This window comes from Talpa occidentalis, unplaced genomic scaffold (genome assembly GCF_014898055.3).
Source record: "Talpa occidentalis isolate TD23 unplaced genomic scaffold, MPIMG_talOcc4v2.1 talOcc4.14, whole genome shotgun sequence".
NCBI lineage: Eukaryota > Metazoa > Chordata > Mammalia > Eulipotyphla > Talpidae > Talpa > Talpa occidentalis.
Genome location: NW_023601433.1, coordinates 75,651,521 through 75,674,484, shown reverse-complemented (window position 1 = coordinate 75,674,484; position 22,964 = coordinate 75,651,521). Strand labels below are relative to the sequence as shown.

The following is a 22,964-nucleotide window of genomic DNA, read 5'->3' as shown; positions in this document are numbered from 1 at the left end:
CAGCCTCCCTCTGGTTTCCAGGGGTAGCTGGTGACCCCCACAGCTCTCCGGCCCTCAGCCTCCTCAGCTGCGGCGCGGCATGGGTGGCACACCTCCCTGAGGCTGTGGAGGCAGAGCAGACAGGACAGATGTGAAAGTGCCATGTGGACACATGAGCGTTTCACGGTCACTCCAGGGCTAAAGGGCAGAGGCTAGACGCTGCATGGGGCGGAGAAAGACCTGGACTTGAACCCTGGATTCCTCTGACCCAAGAGAGGTCACCTTTCTGGGGGGGGGGTCTTGACTGCCAGATTTCCAAGGCACTCCGAGGTTCCACTTTGCCCAGCGTAGTGGAGGGGTCTGAGCCCCGGGCGACCTGGCTTTCCGTGGAGATTCGGGAGGTAGAGGGACCCTGTCCCTGCAGACAGGAGGGTCGTGGCATGACCCCTGCCTGCCTCTGCTTGGGGGAGCAGGGAGAGGGCCTTTGATGAAGGGAAGCCCCTCATGAGGGGCTCTGGTGTGGAGGGCTGGTCAAGGTCATGGCCCCCACACGCTTGACCTTGGGGCAGGGGAGTTCTCAACCACCCTGTGCTTCACTCTGCAAGACGGGTCTGCCTGTGGAACTGCCAGCTCACGGGGCTGTGGTGGGCAGAGAGGAAGAACATAAGCAATGTCTGCACAGAGCCTGGCACCCGGGAGGATGGGCAGGCCCCTGGGCACAAACAACCCGAGAAGAGGCTCAGTCCCTCTCTTGCCATCAGCAGTTCCCGAGGACCAGGAATAGGCTTTGGGGTGGGGGCATCTCTTGGGTGGGGGCTCTGGGTCACCTGGCACAAGGCAGTCCTTGTTGGTGGGTCAGCAAGGGGCTGACAAGTCCAGGCACTGCAGCTTGAGGCCCCGGGTTTCCTGGGGTGTCTGCTGCACCGGCTTCTTGTGGTGGGACTGCTGTGGGAGGTTGATTTCATCTCCCTGGGTCTCTGAGGGCAGTTTTGTAAAATGGGGATGATCAGCCCACCTTGCATTAATGTGAGGGCCAATAAACGGTGCTCTGAGGAGGTGGCCCTGGGCCCTGAGGTGGGTAGGAAAGGGCTGCAGTCTCCCTCCACTTCTTCCCAAAGTACCAGCTGGTGGGAATCGTGAAGCGCTGACCCCAAGGAACCGCGTGTGGTCCTGGCGCCTCCTTGTGGCCGATCCTCAGGGCTCTTTCCAATCCAGCCTCACTCCAAGGAGGGTGCAGGATAGAAAAAGGTCCCTCCAGGAACCCTCAGCTGTGCCCTTCTCCTTGGCCACTGCGCCTGTTCATTCCAAGCCTCAGGCATTCCCTCCTACTTCCTCAATTCCCAAATCCCGCCCTTCGGGGCTCTAGGGGAGGCCCTGGCTGAGTCAGACAGGTCTGGGTTTGGTGGTGACTTGCCTCGGTCATGGCGCCAGCTGCCGTTGAGCGGTGGGGGGCGCTGCAGCCCGTGACTTGGAGCAGAGCTAAGCACCTGGGTGCTGGAGAATGAAGGGCAGCAAACCCGGGACCTGGGTCTCAACTCCCGCTGGGCCAGGCTTTCTAGGGCGCCCGGGAGGCCTTCCCATGTCTCCTCCTACCCACCCCACAGTCTATACCTCAAAGACCCTTTTCTAGATCCCTCAAGACTGATGGCCTTCCCCGGGCCTCTTTTACAGATTGGGAAACAGAGTCTAGGCTCCTTTCTGGAATTCTCACAGCATATCGGATGGAAACCCAGGACTCTTGAGTCCCTGACTGGGGAGACCACATGCTATTGGGGATGTGCCACGGGGGTACTGTGTGATCTTGGAAAAGCAATGTCCACTCTCTGGGCCCCACTTGTGAAGTTTTAACAGCTAAGATAATAATATCAGTAACTCAGGCACTGACGATGTACCTGCCTGGGCTTGCCAGAGGGCTGCTATGCTCACAGGTTGGCAACATTGTGCTCCATTTTGTAGAAGCTGGAACCCCATCCTGAGCAATGAGGTCACCTGTCTGGGGTGCACAGCTGGTGAGTGGACCTGAGGTCTGACTGATTGCAGAGCCCACTTAGCCTCTCCACACAGGCCCCAGGCCCCACAGTGTCATTTTTCTAACCTTTTTGCTTTGCAAAATGGGGTCACTGAGGCCACACATGTCTCTAAGTTCCTCCCAGGCTGACAGTGCTTGGGGAGGTAGGTGGGCTCCTGGAGGTGAGCTGGAGGGTGGGCAGCACCCTCCTTCTGTGAGGACCCCCTGCCACCAGGAGGGAGATCACGGCCACAAGGTACACACGGCGGTTTTCAGGGGTACCGGCTGTCTAAAGAGCCCACTGTCATTCTCTGTCCAAGTGGGGTCCCACCCAGAAAGGGAGGAGACGGAAGCGGAAACAGGGTCCAGGGGTGGGGCAGGGGTGGAGGAGGCCCAGCTGGGCAGGAGATCAGAGCGGGATTGTGTCATGGAGTGCGGTGGCTGATAAGCAGCTGAGCAACTGGCCCAGACAGCGGGAGCAGTGTCCTAGGGGCCACTCATCTGGGGACCCCCGCGGACCCCTGCTGCTGGTGAGCCCTGCCAACCTGTCATATCACACCTGGCCTCCTGGGGGGGGGCTGTGGGAATGTGGGAGTCACGGGGTGGGAGGGGCCACTGTCACCCATTGTGTGACCTCGGCAAATCATTTATCTGTCTGGGCCTCAGTTTCCATGTTTGTAAATCCAGGATTAAAAGGCCTCCCTTTGCTGAATGGGGCGTGAGGACCAGCGACACTAGGGGGCTCTAGTGAGTACTTGATAATATTTGCTTTGGGGCGGGAGAGAGGCTGGGGCAATCCCCAGGCTGCTGGGGACTCCAGCGCAGGCTGCAGGGGCCCAGGGTAGCAGGGTTGGAGGGAGACCACATCATAACCCAGGTTGCCCGAGGGAGGCCTGGCCTGGTCCTCCTGGCTCCCCAAGAGCTTCTCCCCCACCTGGCCCATCCCTCCCTGACTTCAGTGAGCTCATGCTTTCTCTTCCCAGGGAAGAGTCCAGCCCAGCCCCTCCAGACCTCATTCCCTCCGTGGTCCCCACCCACTGGGACGGACCACCCTCTTCTTCCCATCTTATCACCAGGCCCGGGGCTCACTGCCCCGCACCCACCAGCCTCACAACATTTTCTCAGTCCCTGTGGGCGCTGAGGGGCCGTCTGGGGAGAGGCCTGGCTGCCTCCCTGACATCATCGCTGGGTTGGGGTGGCCCGACTGAGCTCCACGGGGTGGGGGGGGGGGGGGGGAGGGTCGGGCTGCCTCTGTTCAGGCTGGTTTCAGGCTGAGTGGGTCCGTGGGGCTGCTTCCTGTTCTGTTTATTGCCTCTGAGTTCAGGAAACCATTGAGTGAAACATCCTCCCCCACCCCCGTGCCCCACGATTATTTAATAGGAGCCGCGCTGTGGTCTCTCTCTTTTGGAAAATCCAGTGGGAGAAGGAAGCTGTCAGCTCAGCTCTGACATCAGCTCTGTCCTGGTGCCAAGAGTCAGGGTGGCCAGGGCGGGCGGGGGGTGGGGTGGGGTGGGGGGGCTGGGGGCGGGGTGTGGAGGAAACCAGCTGCTGGTGGCCCCGTGATGTGAGGCTGCCACACAGTTCCCAGGGGCGGGGGCTGGAGGGTGAGGAGCAGGGAGTGTTGGAGACACACTCGTGGCACACACGAGCGTGCGCGCTTGGGGGCAGCCTTCCCACTCCTGCCAGAGACCCTGCCACATGCAGACACGCACTCTCCAGGACCCTCGGTCACGCTCGTTCACACCCTCACGCCGAGGGCTCGCCAGGGCAGCCAGAGACGTGCGGCTCCAGCCTGCCTGCCACACAGCGCGTGTGCACTCGCACCAGGCCAGCCCCAGCTGACACGGCCGTGGACACGCCAAGGCCCTGGCCACTCACCCATGTGTAAATACCGGCTCAGGCCCAGACGGACAGACCCCCGGGGAGTCTAGCAGGAGCCCCCAGACAAAGGCTGCAGCCACTTCCTCCGCCCACTGCCTTTGGGGCAGAAGAAGGGCTCCTGGCGCTGAGGGGCAAGGTCTGTGATGACCCTGGGCCCCTCTGGTGGGGCCCCCAAGGGTCTGAGCTTGCAGCAGGGGGTGGGCAGTGAGAGACTGGGCCCTGGGAGGGCCTTTGTCCTCACACAGCAGATGCCAGGGCTCGGCCTCCAGCCGCGAGCACCGCCCTGCTCCACCTGCCCCTCCCCCCCCCAGCACCTCCACCCGTTCTGGAGCTGGGGCCAGGGCCTGGCCGTGGAGGTGGAAGTCGGGAGCCCCACGCTGCCAGCTGCTGAGTGACCCTGGGCAAGTCACCCCTTAGCACCTCGGGGCCTGGCGTTCGTCATCGATACCAGCGTCTAACGTTTCTGACCACAACCCACACTTAGAGACACATTTGCACCTCTCTGCGGTGCGGGGTGCGTGGACCGATACCTGCAGACAGCGGAAAAAAATCACGCAATGATGCTTGCCCTTGCTCCTGGCAGGCTGAATGATTCTGCTATTTCATTTCCTTTCTGAAAGAGGGGGGGGCACCCTGCAAACTGAGTTCATGGCCCACTAGGACACCAAAGTGTTAAAATGCTGCCTACGCATCCCACGGCCTCCAGCTAGTTCAAGATGCAGGGATTGCCGAGGGGTGGGGTGGGGGGGTCACGGTGTTTGCAGAGACTAAAAAGCCACACCTAGTAAGTGCTGAATGATCAGGGAGGACAGCCCCCCATTCTGCACGGGGAGGTCTGAGGGCAGCGCCCCAGGCAACGGCATGCTTCCTGGGGCCAGAGCTGCCCCTGCCAGTAACGGAGACTGTGGGCTGCTTCCCCGCTTTGCAATTTCTCTCGGATTTGAAGAAATCGTGCAGTCACTCTGATTCACCTCCAGGGGGGTGATTCCTGACGTAGAACCAGTTGGGAAATGTCGGGATGATGCTGGGGGCAACCGGGGGGAGGCCAGGGTGGCTTCTGGCCTTTCCTTGGCCCCAAGGGGGTATAGCTGGTCTTTGTTAGAGATTTGATGGGTGAGGGTGACAAGGGGCAGACTGGAGTCCCCCAGCCTGGACCTCAGGAACCTCAAAGACAGCTGGGCCGGCAGGAAGGTGGTGGGAAGTATGGCTGATTCCCCTGCCGGGCTTCTCAGGAGCTGCCTGCTCCCCCAGACCACCCCCCTCACCTCCTTTGAACTGAGAGGACCTCGGGAACATGACCCCCAGCTCCAGGTCAGACCCAAGCCCCTGGTTCAGAGGCTCTTGAGGCCGCACACCAAGGTCAGATTAGAGCGATGCCTCATTTTTTGGGCACTTTATGTTTCCCACTTCACATTCTCATTCTGGCCCCAGGGCACCCCCACTTTCAGAGGGCAAACTGAGGCTCAGAGAGAGGAAGCCAGCTGCCCAGGTCACACAGCTGTGAGTGGCATGGCAGGGTTCGAACCCGGGTTTGTCCGACTTTAAGTCACCTCCTTCCCGCGGGCACCACCCCAGCGTAGGCCCAGGCACACACGGCCGAGGCACGGGCCGCGGGGAAGTCACGAGGGTGGCGGGTGTTTTCGCAGCGCTGCAGGGTGGAGGTGGGGGCCGCAGATAGAGCTGCACCCTCACTCCTCAAGCACTGAATAATGAAGTGCTGTAGTCTTTTTGGACAGGACACCCAGCTGCTAGGGCTCGTGGCAGGAGTCAGGAATCCCTGAGTTTCTCCTGTCTCCCCTAGATGCCCCTTTCCAGGAGCCTGTCCTGGTCACCCCTCTGGGCCCCTCAGCCCATCTGACTCCCCTGGGCTCAGATGGGAGGCTCAAGGTCAGGGCTGGGTGTAAACTGATGACTGGGAGCAGCAGCTGGTTAGGTTTTCAGAGAACTAGATCTTAGCTGGATGCATGGTAGGGGGATGGTGAAGGAAGGAGGGGCAGCCTGGGCAGTGGGGGTTGCCCGGAGCACTCAGTTTCTGGGTCACTGGTCTTGGGGAATTCCCCGATGCCCAGCTGCTTACCTGGTGAGTAACAGCCCTGGCTGCCCACACAGGGTACCTGGCTGTGAGGGTAACTCCCTGCCACCACCCCCCACCCTGCCAGTGGCCACTGCCATACTGCCCTCTCCCCTGAGTGCCCCGAGGTCCAGGAAAGAGACAGACAGGCAGGCAGGGGGCTGGCCCCCACCCCCGCACCCCCAACCCAGGCTCTGCAGGGGGTGGCTGGTGATTCAAGCCCCTCTGAGTTGGGCTCTGTCTCCTTCCTCCTCGGATGGGCCCTGGGGGTGAATCAGCTCCTGGGGGCGGTGAGGCTGGGTCAGCCACTGTCCTCAGCTCAGACCTGGCTTGGGGGTGATCAGGGGCCAGGACGGGGCAGCAGTGCACCACCATGCCAACTTCCCCCACGCAACCCATCTGATCTTACCGGGGTGCCCCCGAAGATGGCAGCTGTCAGGCGGTCCTGTCTCCGTTATCCAGCAGCGGAGAGTGGCGGTGTCTGTCCCGCAGCCCGTGCCCTCAGCCCTGGCAGACGCCTCTTCTGTAAAATGGAGACAAGAACCCAAGTTCACAGGAAGGTGGTGCGGACCAAGACAGGCGGAGAGGGCTGCTTGCGGGGTGCTCCAAACTGCGCTGAACCCTGAGTCCTCACACACTGAACTCACTGTGTAGGGGCCATGATTCCCATTTCACAGATGACAAAACCGAGGCCGGGTGGGGGCCACTTCCCCACAGTCACCCAGTTTGTAGCCGGTAGAGCCGAAGCACCAGTCCGGCTCGGACTGTGTCCCAACTTCACACCTCCGGACCCTGCACCTCCTCTCCACGAGAGATTTGGCAAAGGCACCTTTTAGGATGCTTCCAAAGATACTTCACACCTGCGCTGGCGTCACCCTGAGCAGGTGCTGTCAAGAGTAACCCACCCCATCCGAGCCCTCGGAGAGGGCTGTGAGACTTGCCTCCCTTTGAAAGGAGCGGGAAGGACTGGGCAGACCTGACCGAGACTGGTCGTGCCCCTCACTCCCTGGGCATTGTGAGATGGTGCTGGCATTGGTACAAGTCAGAGACCTGGGTTGATTGTTAATGCTGTGCAGCACTGGGCATGTGCCTTCAGCACTGGGCATGCTCCCAGCCTCAGTTTCCCCATCTGAAAAAGAAAACCTTGATTACTTTCCAGGAGAGGCTTGTGCACGGCACGTGAGAAGCAGCAGAAAAGGAGGGGCTGGTGGCTGCACAAAGCATGCAGGGCTGAAAGAGCGCCGAGAGGGCCCTGGGGAAGCCCCACGCCAGGCCATGGAGATGAGCAGCTGGGTGCACAGCCACCTAGAGAGAGCACCCTCTGGCCCTTGCCCTGGGCCCGGCAGCTGCCCCCTCAAGCGGAGGGGGGCCCCCTGTGGGCTCCAACTGTCCCCTTCGCCCTAAGGCCCATCAAATCCCCAGCAGGCCCAGTGTGCAAGAGCAGGACAAGCTGTAGATGAAGTCACAGCTGGAAGGGGCCGGGCTGGGGCTGCCACTCCAGGGTGGGGCCTGGGGCCACGACCCCGGGAGCAGGCAGCCAAGAAGGGAGGATGCCTTCCGTGAGGAAGCCGGGGAAAACACACACAGCGCAGCGTAGAGAGGGAGGGAAGAAAATAAACTCCAGGAGACCAAAGCCTGCTTGGAGTTTGGCCTGGGCGGCGGATTCCCGGGGGCCCAAGGCCACGTTGCAGGCGGCTCGCACCGGCATCGACGAGACCCTGCCCAGCCTTTCCCCCAGAGGCCCAGCGCAGTTGGTGCTGGACATGGACAGGAGAGGGAGGCTGGGCCCAGGGTGCCAAGGGGCCCAGAGCAGTTGGGGAGCACGGACCAAGTCAGGTACCATGAAACGGGACACTGAGGCACAAGAGGGTTAAGCGTCTTCTAGACTCAGCACCTACTTCCTGTTTCCTGTGGGGTGGGGCTGAGATTACATGGTGGTTGGGGGTGGACTATAGGGCCCATGTGGGGTCTGGGGAGCCAGAGGGCAGTGCAAGGCTCTGCAGATCCACTGGGAAGGATGAAGGGAGGAACGCGGTGGGACAAGGTGGCCTCCTCGGGGCACCTAGTGAGAGACTGGGGTGGGGGAACAAGGGATGGCTAGATGGGGTCACAGTGGAGTCCTGGCCAAATAGATTAGGGGTCCATGTGAGGAGAGCTAGGCTGAGTCAGGACAGGGGTCCTGAGATGTGGGGGGTGAAACTGGTGCAAAGTTCATGTGCTCTGAGGGTCAGACACGGGTGCTGGAGCCTGAGGCACGGCGGGGGTGGGGGGGACTGTGAGAAGAACAGGAGATCTGGGGTGTCCTGGGGCCTGGGCTGGTTTAGCCAGGCTGGGGCGGGTGGGCCTCCTGAGGGTGTAGGCCAACCCCAGGTGTATGGGAGGGGCAAGCGCCAGGTGGGCCTCCCATGGCTGCCACCAAGGGAGAGACAAGGTATAGGGGGCAGGGAAGAGGAAGGAGCGCCTGTCTGGACTCTACCAGCCTCCTCCCTGCTGGGAAATGCCAGGTGGGATGGGCAGTTTTATCACCCCACATCCAAGGCCCTGCTAGGAGAGCCTGGAGAGAGTAGGGGGTGGGGGAGGGACAGCAGCAGGCGGGTGGGCTGGTCCTGGCATGGTGAGGGAGGATGGCATGTGGCTGCGCGGGTCTGGGATGTGGGCAGATGTGGAAGAGGGTTAAGGGCGAGGGACGGGCTTTGTGAGCCCCTACCCTGGAAAACTAACTCTCTCGCCTTCTTTTCTGACCCGGGGTCAGGCCGGAGGACTGCAGTGGGCTCACGGGGGAGTAAGACGTCTCCTGGGACACACGGCCCTCCTGTTGCACAGGGTGGCCCCAGATATGTGTCTCGGGGTCAGGTCCTCCTACCTCATTAAAAAAAAAAAATACTTCTGTGCATGTCGCCTGTCCCCCACCATTCCCTCCTGCCGCCGCCCATCGTTTACTCATCCACCTGGCCGCGCCAGTCGCTGGAGTTGGAGGCCCTGCCTTAGGGACTCTAGAAGTACCTTTTGGGGAACGCCATCACCTCTCTTGAGGTGAACCCCTCAAAGGGGCTTCCGAGGCAGGACTGGGAGGCAAACCACTTCTGTCCTCCCCACCTATCCCTCAGCGCCCCGAGCGGCTGGTCCAGGGTGTTGTGGCTCCCTAGGTCTCTGCTTTGACGTCACTTTCAGAATGAAAACTCTGGACCACCGGCTCGGCAGGGGTTGGGGAGGGTTGCGGTAAACCCCACATACACACCTTTCAGAAGCTCCTCCTCGGGTTGCCCCCAAGAAACCAAGTTACCACAAACACCCCCTCCTGGGTGCCCCCTCTCCTCGGGCTCCTCCCCAGGGGCACAGGTACCACAGGTACCACAGGTGCCTCAGCAGACTTGCCGCCGGCCTGACCCCGGGGGACCCTGGGCAATCCCTCTGCAGGGGGCAGGCCGGAGGAGGCTCCCTCTGAGGCTGCTTCCAGAATCCACGTTCAGATCTGCTTTATTACCGTCTAAAGTCCAAGGCAGGTCCCAGCCCCTCTTCCTGGAGCCTCCTTCCCAGTCAAGCCCCAGCCCGCCTCCTCCCCACTGCCCCCCACACCGCCCCCCACCAGGGGACCCCAGGTGCCAGCCTCCATCAGCCTGCCCAGTCTCAACCCACCTCCCCAGACCCAGGTGAGTCAGGGCTGTCTGGGGCGCCCGCCGTCCGGGGGACCCTGATGACGGGGCTGGGGACCCTCCTCGTCGTCTTCGTGAAACAGCTCCCGGGGCAGCCACGCAGGAAAACCGCAGGCCGTTCCGTCGAGGAGCTCGTTATAATTTTATCAATCAAATTCTTAGAAGAGTGAAAAGTCGGTTCCCCCCGCCCTCCCCCCCCGCGGCCCCCCCTCCACTCTCACTTTCTCCCATTCATAATTTCCTATGATGCACCTCAAGCAACTTCCTGGACGGGGATTCCTTCTAAATATAGCTGTTTTTTTGTCGTGCAGGCTCCAGTATATAAATCAGGCAAATTCCCCATTTGAGCATGAACCTCTGAAAACTGCCGGCATCCGAGGAATCCTCCGCGGCCCGGCCGAGCCCAGCCCAGGATGAAGGTCTTGGCGGCAGGTAAACGCGCCCGCCCGCCGCCCGGCGTCCGCGCCTCCCGGGGCGCAGCGGGGCGCAGCGGGCAGGACGCCCCCGCGGCGGCCGCGGGGCGCGGGGCGCGGCGAGCGCGGGGCCGGCGGCGGGCGGCGCGGGCACATGGCCCCGGCCCCGCGCGCCCCCCGGCCGGCCGGCAGGTTGGCGAGCCGGGGCCGCCGCGCGCCTCCCGCGCCTCCCGCGCCCGCGCGCTCCGGCCGCGCTCCGCGCCGCTTTCTGGGAGTCACCCCCCTCTCTCCCCTGTCTTTCCGCTTTCTCTTTCCCCGCGGCCCGGGCTGCGCCGGGGAGGGGCGCCGCGGCCGCGCAGCCCGCACACTCCGGCGCGGGACGGGAGCAGGTGCCGCCTCCGCCGCGGGCGCGCGGGACGCGCGGGCTGCGCGAGGTAAGAGGGGGGACCCGGGGGCCCCGGCTCTGCCCGGCCGCGCGCGGAGAGCCTGGGGGCCGGGGGAGGGGACCGGAGGCTGTGCCGGCAGGGGGAGCCGGCGCCCCGCGCGCCCCGGCCCGGCTGCGCCCCCGGCCCCGCGCGGGGCCGCCCCAAGGACCCGCTGAGGGGACCGGGGCGCGGGGGGGGGGCAGCAGGCGCCCGGGGGGAGGGTGACCCCGACAGGCCCGGACAGCTCCCTGCTCTGCTGTCACCTTTCACTTTCCTTCCTCCCCGCCCACCGGGCCGCGACCTTTTCCCTTCCCAGTTCTCCGCTTCCTCCCCCGCCCGGGGCGCCGGGGGCGCGGGGCGCGGGGCCCGGCCGGTCCTCACCCGGCCCGGGTGGGCAGGAGGGGGGCTGGAGGCACAGGGCTGGGGGAGGGGAAGGTCTGAGCGGTTTGGGATGGGGTGAGGGTGGCAGGATGCGGTGGCGTCGAGGGTCCTAGGGAGGGGAGGGCGCACGTGGAGGGCGCGGCGCAGGGAGCGCAGGGAGAGGCGAGAGGGGAGACCGGCCTGGGAGGAGGGAGAGGGGCAGAGAGGCCGCCTCCCCGCGGCCCCCGCGGGCGCCCCGTCGGGGAGATGAGGCTGCCACGGCCAGTCACTTGGAAGCAAGGCTTCTGGGGTCCTGCCCCACCGGGGAGGTGCGCGGCCAGGGGCCTCTCTTCCTGGGAACCCCTGGGTGGACACTGGGTGTTTTCTAGTCAGGAGGCCCCCAGGCCTCTAGGCCTTGGGAATCTGCTTCCCTGAGAGAAAGGGCTGGAAGTTTGGGTGTCATCTTGGATGACTGGCGGGTGGGAACAGCTCATGGGGCTCCTTCTCTGGGGAGGAAGCGGAGAAGCAGGCGGGAGGCCTCGAGAAAGCTGAGGGAAGCAGAGGTGTGGCGGGAGACTGAGAGGAGGCCAGTGACATCCTGCAAACTGGAAACGGGGAGGCGTTGGAGGGGGAGGGCACCTCTGGCCCCACCTCCCCGCTCATGGCCCCGCCTGCCTGTCCCCAGGAGTTGTGCCCCTGCTGCTGGTTCTGCACTGGAAACACGGGGCGGGGAGCCCCCTCCCCATCGCCCCCGACAACGCCACCTGTGCCACACGCCACCCATGTCACAGCAACCTCATGAACCAGATCAGGAACCAGCTGGCACAGCTCAATGGCAGTGCCAACGCCCTCTACATTCTCTATGTAAGTCACCCCGGCCCTGGGGAGGGGGTGGGGGTGGGGGCCTGTTTGCTACTCTGACCTGGGCTGTGAGGGCCGGGCAGGGAGGAGACCTTTGGGGAGCTGGAAGGAGAGGCTACATGGGGGCTTGGCTCAGCCACAACCAAACTCCCGCAGCGTACCCCCAACCCGGCTGGTAGACTGGAACCACTTTCCTAGGGTGTCCAGTCAGGTGGGGCTGAGCTGGGAGAAAAAGGGGGGCCTTGCACTTCTAGGGGTTCCTCCACCAGGCAGAGCAAGAGGCTATGAGAGATGAAAGCAGGGAAGTGGAAGAGAGGCGCCTTTGGGGTACAGGCTGTGGGTATCTAGGGTGCAGAGTTGTCCAGGAAGAGGGGGAGTATGATGGGTGAAAGTAAGTGTGGGGGGCCTGCTGGAGGTGAGACGCTGCGTTTCCCTCTCTGGCCCCATGGCACCGGCGTTGGTGCTGCTGGCCCCTTGCACAGGCCAGGCCTTGGTGCTTCACAGCGTGTGTCCATGGCCGTGGCTACTTTGGCTCTCGGGGCAGTCCTGGGGAGCCTATACGTCAGAGGCCAGGGGTGGGAAACCAGCTCAGAGCTTGCCTGGAGGCTGGCTTCCACGTCACCTCCCTCTGTCTCTCTGCTCCTCAGTACACGGCCCAGGGGGAGCCATTCCCCAACAACCTGGACAAGCTGTGTGGCCCCAACGTGACAGACTTCCCGCCCTTTCACGCCAACGGCACAGAGAAGGACCGGCTGGTGGAACTGTACCGCGTCATCGCCTACCTTGGCGCCTCCCTGGGCAACATCACACGGGACCAGAAGGTCCTCAACCCCAACGCCCTCGGCCTCCATAGCAAGCTCAACGCCACGGCAGACATCATGCGGGGCCTGCTTAGCAACGTGCTCTGCCGCCTGTGCAGCAAGTACCATGTGGCCCACGTGGACGTGGCCTACGGCCCGGACACCTCAAGCAAGGACGTCTTTCAGAAGAAGAAGCTGGGCTGTCAGCTCCTGGGGAAATACAAGCAGGTCATCGCCGTGGTGGCCCAGGCCTTCTAGACAGGAGGTCAAAGCATGCAGTGACCCGAGGGATCATGTGGGTGCCTCTCAAACCCCACGCAGGGGCTGCTGAGGGCTTCCCAGCCTGTCTGCCCCCTCCAGGGTGGTCATGATGAAGTTGAACAGAGTCGGTACTTCTATAGGCAGGGCCTATACGATGCCAACTAGAAGGCACCCCTTCTTCTGGGTGACTGAAGCCAGGCACCGGGGTGTCAGGCTGGACTTCTGCCCCCACCTTGTTCCCTCCACCAGGACTGTGTGAGTGAACAGTGTGCCTTCCCCACAATCACCCTGACTGCAGGCCTCTGGGGAATGCCAGGCCGCCACAGAATGGCCACCACCAGTGCCTTTGATGTTGCTTAGGTGGACTTTGGAAGGTTTAGTTGAGACTCAGGTAGGTCAGAGGGACTGGGGTCCCAAAGGACTCGTCCCCAACAAGTTTGGCGAATGGAAGTGAGAGAAGGGAGCGCCGGGCTGAGATGCCTTTGCTTGGGAAACATTGGCGAGTCCAGGCCTAGGCACCATCCTGTGGAGGGTTCCAGAAGGAAGTCACTGTCAGTAAGCTTCTTGGGAGAGGCAGAGAGGCCACTTTCAGACGTGGGAAGGAAGGTGCTGGAAGAAGAGAGGCCCCCAGTCCTAGGCACGTTCTCCTTCCTCTCCTCGCTGTCTCTTCTGCAGCCTGGGAGACTGGGGTGCTGTGGCTGGATCTGGGGGTGAGGAGGCAGGAAGGTGGCAAAGTCAGGTGAGGAGATTCTGAGGGAACCCAGAGTCTTCTTTCTAGTCCAGAGTGGATAAAGGAGAGGATAGGATCACGCAGAGGCCATGGAGGCCCCGGGAGGCCACACACAGGCACGTCAGGGGCCACCGGCAGCCATCTCTGATCCCTAGAGCAAGGAAACAGGAGAACCTAAGGACCAGGGTCGGAAGCAAGCCTGAGCCCCGAGAGTGCTGTACGCTTGACCCACCATGATTGTCTTATTTATTATGATGCCTTATTTATATTAACTTATTGGTGCTTTAAATGGCAAAGTTATTTCCCCTTTCCTGCTTCCCTCCTAGCAGAGATAATATGACGGTCTCCATTAAGGAGCCAGGGCCAGGCCTGCCCTGGTCTGGGAGCTGAAGATGTTACAGCTGGAATCAGCCTACAGGTGAAGCTCAGAGAAAGGTCAGGGTCTTAGAGAACTGGTCAGCCTGGCTGGGGGTGGGAAACCCAGCTCCATCCCCCACCTCAACCATGACTCCCTTTAGGGTGTTCGGATCTTGGCTGCTGGGCAGACTGGGCCACTCTGTGGACTGGCCGGGTGCCTTTAGCCAGGGCGCCATATTGCTAGACTTCAAGGGGCTCCTTCAGCACTGTTCTGGTGACCCCTGGAATTGAGCTAGAGGGGGCCCCCTTCAGATTGACATGCCACCTCGGAGACTTGGGCATGGCAGCCCTGGTGGCTGCCCTGCTGCCTCCTGACTGGCTGTCCAGGGGCCGCGGACCAGGCCTGACCTGGAACCTAGCATGCTTGCACACCGGGGCCAAGCTTCTCCCATGTCCTAAACACCCCTAGAGGGCCTCAGAAAGCTGGGGCAGTACAGGGAGGAGCCCCCTGTTCTAGAGAGGACAGGGAGGCCCTGGGACGTGGACCAGGAAGCTGTGGTCCCTCCTGCCCCACCTCCCCCACTCCCCACCCATGTCTGGGTTCCCAGGCAGGGAACCCGATCCTTTCCTTTGTGCTGGGGCCAGGCAAGTGGAGAAACGCCCTCCAGGCTGGGAGCCCGGGAGGAGGAAAAGGAGCTGGGGCAGCTGCGAAGAGCAGTGTTCTGGCTTGTTCTCAAACCTTTCTTGGGCAGCGATCCTAGCAGTTCAGCCAACGTGATTATGGTACTTTGCACTCACTTTGCACCTTTCCCTGTTTTCTATGCACTTTACCCAGACCCACTGGATGGTAGGTGGGCAGGCGGCAGGCCAGCCGGGACCTGGGCCGGAGGGGCTGGAGTTAACCCACCCACTGGCAGCAGCTGCCATCCAGGATCTCAGCCTGTTGCCTCCCATCGCTCAGTTCCTTTGGGGAACGTGGCTCAGAAGGGTTGGGGCCAGCTGGGAGTCCCATCATCTCATCACCCCATGGGCACCCACTCCCTGTGCTGGGCCCACCTGGGCAGGCCCTGGCTCTGCCCCTCTCTGCTGCTACCCCTGCCCTCTCCTCCCCAGCCCTGGCTCTGCCCCTCGGTACCCATCTCAGTGCTTTTCTAGAAGCACTCTGGCCCATCACACAGCATCTCTGAATTGTGGTGCCTTTCTTTGTGTGGCTAAAACTCCGCAGGGCAGGGAGCTGGCCTTCATCTTGCGTCTGCGGGTGTTGGCGCCTGTGTCCCGGGTCTGGGCCCACCGAGGGAGAGGCCTTCAGCAGAAGAGGCGCAGGGCAGTCATTTTGCAGTTACTGGGAGAGGAATTGGGGGGACCTTATTTATTTAAAACAATTCTAAACAAAGCACTCCTGGTTCGTCTCCCCTACTCCTCTCCCTCCGTGTCCCCTCCTGGGGGCCTCCACCCTGACAGCAGCCGTCCAGCTCTGCCTCAGTCACTACCAGAGTAGGCTTGGCCCGGAGGCTGGAATCTCATGAGAAGTTTATTTCCCTTCGGCAGTGCAGATGTCCTCGCCTTCGGAAGCCCCTGGCGTTCCTCCCGCACCTGGGGGTCTCTCCCACCCACACCGTTAGCTCCATGCCTTTTTCTGTGTCTCCCCCTTTTCTTTTCCCTGGAGAGGAAAAGGACTTGGGGGTAGCGAAATTCTTCTTTGATGAATGTACCCTGTGGGAATGTTTCATACGACAGATTATTTATTCAATGTCATATTTAAAATATTTATTTTTTATACAGAAGAATACATTTTTTAAGAAAAAAGAGAAATTAATAAAGAATCTGCTCTTGGGAAGGTCTCCAGTGCTTTCATGTGGGGAGACAGGGGTGGGGGGGCCAGACGGCTCAGCCCTAGAAAGCCAGCTCGGCGGGGCCCTGCCTGGCGAAGGGCCGGGGTCAGCGAGGGGTAGCGAGGGGTACTTCCGCCAGGGGAGGGTGCGGACATGGGTATGGGCTGGAAGGTGGAACTTCAGTGCAGGCAGAACAAAGTGGTAGGGTTCTAGATCATGGGATATGGGCAGGAAAGGGGGGTTACCCCAAAGTGGGGGGGGCTATTAGTATGTCTTAGCTCCTTCCCTCCCCGTTCCTCAGCTCTCACTGTAAGCCCATGAGTCACTGAGAGTCCTCGACCCCATTTAACAGAAGGGGAAACCGAGGCTCAGAGAGATGAAGACACTTGGCCGGGTCCTATTGGTGTTATAGGGCAGCCCCGATATTAAACGGGTTCCTGGCTGTGGGTCCTCACCCGCGCGCTTTAAAGGGACTTATGAATACTCTACTACAGACACACATAAAAAAGGGTTAATAAAAGGTTTATGTACAAGGGAAAAGGAAATAAGGAAAATGTACAACTCAGGGAGAAAATAGGGAAATAAAGTCTTTAATGCGTCCTACCTGATCTGCCGACCTGGAAACCCAAAGTCACTCTCAGAGCTGGCCAGACGCTGCGAGCTGGTGGAGAGTCAAAAATGGGGGATCCCCAAAGCCCACGTGTCTGCCTTTTATATCCACCTGGCTGCTTAACCCCACCCTCAGGTCCCAGCCACCTTCCCTTTGGTGGTGATGGGATTTGGAGTTCCCAGAGTCTTTGGCTTTGGCCTGGGGTGGGGGTGGAGTCCACAAAGCCTGTATGGAATTAGCTTTGGGTCATCCTTTTCCCCCTAACATTGGCAGATGTTTAAGGCCAGGCTTCTGGCTCCACACCTCATGTGCTTTCTTTATGTGGCACTTCAGGAACCCAGAGGACGCCAGCTGTCAAGGCCTCTGTCCCCCAGGAAGGGTCCACTCACCCTGGGAGCCAGCAGGCATGGGTGACTCGGGACAGAAGTTTTGGGGTCCTGTCTGGAATAGAGCAGGGTGCTGGGGCCAGAATAAGGGTTGACCCTCAACGGCTTCTGGGCCTGAGAAGCCCTCCCAAAGTGGACGCTACTGTCCCTCCTCTTGCCTCTCACCTAAGCACCTCTTTCCACTGCAACTTTCTTCCCAGCCTCCTGGGACGCTTTCCTTGAGGAAACAAGAGGGGTCAGGACCTGATAGCCCCAGACAGAGGGACTCCAGAGCAGGCCCAGGTGTCTCCCCTGTCCTCTGCAGTATGGTTTGGGTCTGGGGCTCCCCCTGTGGAGACTCATTTTAGGGACCTGGGCAGTTTTGCTGAGAGTCATCCACCAGCTAGTCCGTGAAAGTGTCAGGTCCCAGGCCGGTTTCCAAAGAGGCACAGGATTCAGGCTGTGCCTTCCAGAAGCTCACGGATCAGTGGGGACGATGAATGAGTGCTTTGGGGAGGATGAAAAGACATAGAGCAGGTGCCAGTCAGGGAGGAGAGAGCCCTCACTGCCCTGGTTCTCTCGGCACCAGCTCCAAGGAGGGACTGGACCCACAACATAGGTGGTCAGGAATGCAGAATGTCCCCCCACCCCCACTCCCACCCGGACCTGTGGAATCAGAATCTCCCCTTTAACAAGTTTCCAGGCAGGGCGAGCACCCATTCAAAGCTGAGAGGGGCCACGCCGCCCTCCTGCCATCTCTCCTTCTGCAAAGATTCAAGTGCAAACTGCCAAGGGCAACGCTGCTGCAGCTGCTTGGAAGGAAGAGGCTGTGCTGGCAGCGGACCCACAGCTGTTTCGGACTTGCCCTCCAGCGCGCAGTCACGCAGGCAGCTCCAGGCCCTGCAGGCGGCCGCATCCCAAGGCCAGGCCACACCCTGCGGCGTCCTTGCTTCCCCGCTTCCCCGTTGCTTCCAGGGAGGCGAGGTCGAGGCTTTTCAAAAGAAACCTTTACTAGGAAACTAGAGGAAAGCGAAACAAACACCAGAGCCTAGAGACAAGGGCCGAGCGGAATGCGGGACCACGGGGGCAGCTGCGGGGCTGGCTGTGCCTGCCCTCCCGTGTGTCCCTTCCTCTGTCCTGGGACTTCTCTGAGAGCGGGGCAGGTGCTCTGGTCTCTGCCCAGCCCTGGCCAGAGAGCGAACAAAAGACCTTTAATTGATTACTGGGTCATCCTTGCTGTAAGAGGCAGCACTGGTGCGAAGAAGGGAGGCAGCCTGCTCTGCTGGGCAGGCCCGCCTCTGCCCCCCCACCCCTCCCTGCCCCCTACCCCCCAGGCCTGGGTCCTGTCCGCTCTGCCACGTGTGGCGGGTCCTGTGACCCTGTGGAGGGGTGGCGAGTCCTGTGACCCTGCCGGGTGAGCTCATCTCTCTTATCTGTGAAATTGCAAGAGTCATCGGTGCTCTATCTCCTGCAGGAGGCTACCGAAGGAAATGCTTGAACGGGGAGAGGGAAATGCTTTTGCAGCAGGGACTGGCCTACCCAGCCGCCGGTGCGGATGGAGAGAGCAGCATCTGACTGCGGCGCCTTCTCTGTGGGGAAAAGGGTCATGTCACCCAGTGAACGTTGAAGGCAGCGCCTACGGCTCTGAGTCCAAGGCCAGGGGCAGGTGGATGGGGACGAGGGCTAGCAGGGTGGACACACTTCCAGCTGGTGGCTCCTTGGGTGGCACCCTGAGCCCCACACCTGAACGAAGCTGCACAGAGAGGCCTCTTGACCTCAGGGATGTGGTGAGGCCAGGGGGACCCCAATACCCAGCTGAGCCTTCTCCCAGCCTGGCTCTCTGGAGGTCACCAGGGTAGGGGGTCCCCATTCTGTTAGGGGGAAAGGATGTCCTGAGCTAATCCCATACAGGCTTTGTGGACTCCACCCCCACTCCAGACTAAAGCCATCAGGACATTGGGAAAGACAAATCCCGTCACCACCAAAGGGAAGGTGGCTGGGACCTGAGGGTGGAGTTGGGCAGCCAGGTTGGATATAAAAAACCCAACACGTGGGCCTTGGGGGGCTCGCTGTCCCTCGCCTCCTGGCTTCAGGGCTCCTGGCTGGCGGCAGCTCTCAGAGCGCCATTTGGGATTCCTGATCGGCGGATCGGGTAGGACTCATTTAAAACTTTGTCTCCCACTTTTCTCCTGAGCTGTACATTTCCTCATTTCCCTTTCCCTTGTCAATAAACCTTTTATTAACCTTTCGCGTGTGCCTGCAGTAGAGCATTGATAAGTCCTTTTAAGCGCGCGGGTGAGGACCCACAGTCAGGCACCCCGTTTTGTATCGGGGCTGCTCTACAACGATTCCAAGAGGGTAGTTGCCAACCGCTGCCCCGGGATGGTAGCTCTGCACTGCAGCTTCCAAAGAGCTTCCTCTCTCATCCTAGATCCCTCCCACTACGCTGAGGGTGGGCAGGTTACTTGCTCCACTTTACAGATGAGGAAACTGAGATTATCCTTACACTGCTCAGCTTGCAGAGATGCGCTTTATGTTTGTTCATCTTTATGTTTATCATTTGCCCCCTCACTGGTTCAAGACCCATAAGGGCCTCCATGAGCCAGACTATATACCCAAGGAATTCAAGAGTTCATGGTAGTGGAAAAAGAATTTCCCAGGTCACCTCTGCCCTAAATTAGAAGGGGAATTCGCTTATCATAAACAACCACATTTTCAGTAATAAAATTAGCATCATAACAGAAGCTCGGATGTATTTATTTCCTTATTTGTAGACCTCTTTGTTCAAAGCAGTATGCAAAATAACTTACAACAGGAGTCACATGATAAAAACACTGATAAAATAGATAAGGAGAATCAGGATCAGAGAAAATATAAACAGAGCAAGAAAACTTAGACCACGGTAAGAAAATAAGTATTTCATATCACAAGGGGCTACATAATTACCATGACTGAGCTTCTAACTTGGCTCTGAGGTTCCTGGCAGCTGAGGGGAAAAGGGAAATGTAATCTGTTATGCAATTCTTACAGTCAGAGAGGAGAAGGCTTCCTCCGGCCTCAGGGAAAACCGTCCATCCTGGGAGTGGTTCCGAAAGGGATTTCTCCCTGAGATGAGGGGGTGCAGGGAGATGGGAGGGGTCTCACTTGCCGTGCACAGATTCCTGGAGGCAACTTCTACAGAGGCCTTTGAAAAAGCTCAGCATCCAATTACGGAATTCTGCAGCCCGACAACAGACAACATGATATAAATTGGGGCCTCGACTCAACATGAGGGTGGAATTCTGAGCCCTGGGGTTGCGACAGGGGCTGAAGATGCTTCAGGCCTGACCCTCCCATGCCCCCTGGACTTTGAAAACCTTCCTTGACATACGATATACCTATAAAATGGACATCATCCCTCCCTCCTGAAAGATTCTGTGAGGCCAGAGGGGTGGCAAGGATGACACTGTGCTGGAGGCAGATGTTTGTGGCTGTGGGCCTTGGTCTCTGTTCCTGCTTCACTCCAAGGCCATCTGGGTCACCTGCGACCCAGCAGAGAGCCTTCTGCTGGCCACTGGCTTCAGTGTCCAGGGCACTTCCTGTGAGCCTAGTCCAGCTTGAATCTGTCCCTTTGACTTGGGGGAAGCACCGCCCTGCTTGGCATCCCTTCAGGGGCCAGATATTTCAATTATGAGGACTCGGTCAAGCCCTGCCCACTCTGTTTGAACTTCACTGACAAGCAGCGAAGTGAGGGTGTCTCTGGGGGAGAGGTGGGAGGGGTGCAGAGGGAGCCGCAGACAGGCAGGGGCTGAGGGGCTGAGCGGGGTTAATGGAGCAGACAGCAGACGCTTCTCCACTGCTGAGAACAAAACCACCAGCAGAGAGGAAAATATGTGTGAGGCATTTTTGTAATTCCAAGAGGTTGGGTCCAGCTCTTGCTCAGACGGTCAATGAATCAAAGCTGGGAAGAGTTCTACCTGTCAGCAGGCTTTCTCCTGGCCCTGCTCATCAAGGCCCCACCCCTCCAGCCCCAGCAGGCCAACTGGAACCCTCCCAGCTCCGCAGAAGGACAGTTCTTCGAAGAAGAGTGTCGCAGGCAAAGGCCAGACTCAGGCAGCCCACAGTCTGAACTCTTGCCATCTTCCTCTGCACTTCTCATCCCGTCTTGGAGAGGGACAGTCTCCCTGACCCACTGTGGCAGGTTGAACAGTGGCCCCAGAAAAAACACGTCACATCCAGATCCTAGAAATCTGTGAATGAGTCCTTATTTGGAAAAAGAATCCTTGCAGATGCAATCAGAGGCTCTCGAGGTGAGATCATCCAGGATGATCTGAATGCGCCCGAATACAAGGGAAAGAGAGAAAGCCACGTGAAACCAGGGACAGAGCGTGTGATGCTGCCACAAGCCAAGGAATGCCTGGCATCCCCAGAAGCTAGAATAGTCAAGGAAGGAACTTTCCCTAAGCCTCCCGAGAGAGCTCAGACTTGCCATTTTGGACATCTGGTCCCCAGAACTGTGAGACAACTGTGTTTTGTTTTAATCCCCCCATTCTGTGGCCGTGTGTTATAAATACACCCATCTGTCCTTCAAGGGGCCCTGCTTTTTGTTTTGCTAATCATGGAGCTAGTCCTGTCCGACTTGACCGCGGCTCATCTCTGGTGCCCCCTTCTCTCTGGGTGAAGTGGCTTGGCAGTCTGTTAAATGCTGCACCTTTTCATCTCTCTACATCTTTTCTCTGGCTCCTCCTTTTGTCAAGAATGCCTTTCTGTTTTGGCTACATAAAAATTCTTTCTGTCTTTTCAAGCCCAACTCAAATGTCACCTCATCCAGGAAGTCTTCCTTGACTCCCTAGTTGAACTGTCCTGTCTGTGCATTTTAGTGCCAATAATGTTTGCACAAGACTCTAGAATTCACCAAGCGTTTCCTTCATATGATCATGTTTCACAGGGACAATGACACCTATTGTGTACTGAGCACCTACTATGCACAGAGCATGTTATGGGTATTTCAGAGGTAATGGAGATCATAGCTTTATCAAAGGCTCTTGACCATGATATCCTATGTAAAGGATAGATTGGCCACATTCATGCCCCTGGGAGCTGAGAAATGCAGAATCTCAATCCTGCCCCAGGAGACCAAGCTGGAACTAGCACCTCAGTGTAATTCTCAGAGAATTCTGTCCATTCCAACCTGAGAAAGGCTGACTCCAGCACCCAGCATAGGGTGAGGACACTGACACACCTGGCATTGAGTCCTGCCTCTGTCCTTTCCAACAGTGGGAACTTCAGCAAGTTTCTTATATTCTCTGAGCCTCAGTTTCCTCCTCTGACACATGGCCTTCCTATTTCTGTTGAAAGTAGGTGTGATAATGTCTGGGACTCAGGGTAGGTGGGGGAAGGGGGCTGGGGAGGTAGCATCTGAATAGCCAAGTCCCCTCTGCCTCCCTCTATCCTGCCCATTAGGGCTGTTTATTCTTGATCTGTTTGTAGAATTCTCAAAAGACCTCCATGACAGTGACCCTCCTAAGGGAAATCTCAGATCTCCTGTAGGCAGCAGAGGGGTGTTGGGGTACAAGGGGACCTTTCTGTCCCCACCATGCCCACCCTGGCCCTGGATGGAGAATCAGCTCCCAGTGCCGTCCACTCAGTTTATTCTGCTGTATCCCCTTCCCTCAGTGCCCCCAGGAGGTCCTGCTTCCCAGCAGCAGTGAACCCCCAGGGGAGGTGCTGGAGGAGGGGGAGCTGGCATGAAGTCAGTCCCACGTCATCCCCTCTCACTTTCCCCACCGTGGCTGGGAAGAGGCTGCTGAGCGGGTGCCAGCCACAGGGGAGGTCTGTCCCCTGCTCCCGGGCCAGACCACAGGCAGCTATGCTGGGTGGCCGCCAGGCCCTCTCAGCCCCCAAGCTCCTCTCTGTCTGGCCCCTGGACCCCTCCCCGACCCCAGATCCAAGAAACCGCCAAGGGTTCTTCCAAGCAGGTGAGGTCATTCTCTCCGGCAGACCAGCCTGATGCAAAGAAGTCAGCCACCCACGTGGCAGGATTCCTGTGCCCCCCAAGTCCCCTGTCCAAATCCTCTCCCCCAACTGCAGCCCCAAACTCTCTCCATTACATTCCCTCTGAGAGGCCCTCAGGAATTGGCCCCAAACACCTGGGGGCCGGAGCCGGGTGGGTCAAGTGGAAGCACGGAAGAGACAGGTTCTGGGACCGTCCTCCAGGGGCCAGGTGGGCCCAGGTCGTGAGGCCCAGAGTGGGCCTTGGAACAAGCTCTTGTGCCTGGGGCACAGACAGTTCTCGAGCCTCTGACTCAGGCATCACCTGTGGCCCGCGGAGAACAGACTGCAGGGACCGGTGTTTACTCTGAGCTTGCAGGACCTTTAT

The 22,964-nt window shown here is 59.7% G+C and overlaps 1 protein-coding gene across 1 annotated transcript; it reads left to right on the top strand.

Moving 5' to 3' along the window:
* The first annotated feature begins 7,554 nt into the window (after positions 1-7,554).
* On the top strand, positions 7,555-15,580 carry LIF (LIF interleukin 6 family cytokine). Its single transcript, XM_037510867.2, has 4 exons — positions 7,555-7,775; positions 9,904-10,024; positions 11,476-11,654; positions 12,299-15,580. Exons 2-4 carry the CDS (start codon positions 10,006-10,008, stop codon positions 12,707-12,709), a joined length of 609 nt encoding a protein of 202 aa, XP_037366764.1. The 5' UTR covers positions 7,555-7,775; positions 9,904-10,005; the 3' UTR covers positions 12,710-15,580.
* The last annotated feature ends 7,384 nt before the right edge of the window (positions 15,581-22,964 follow it).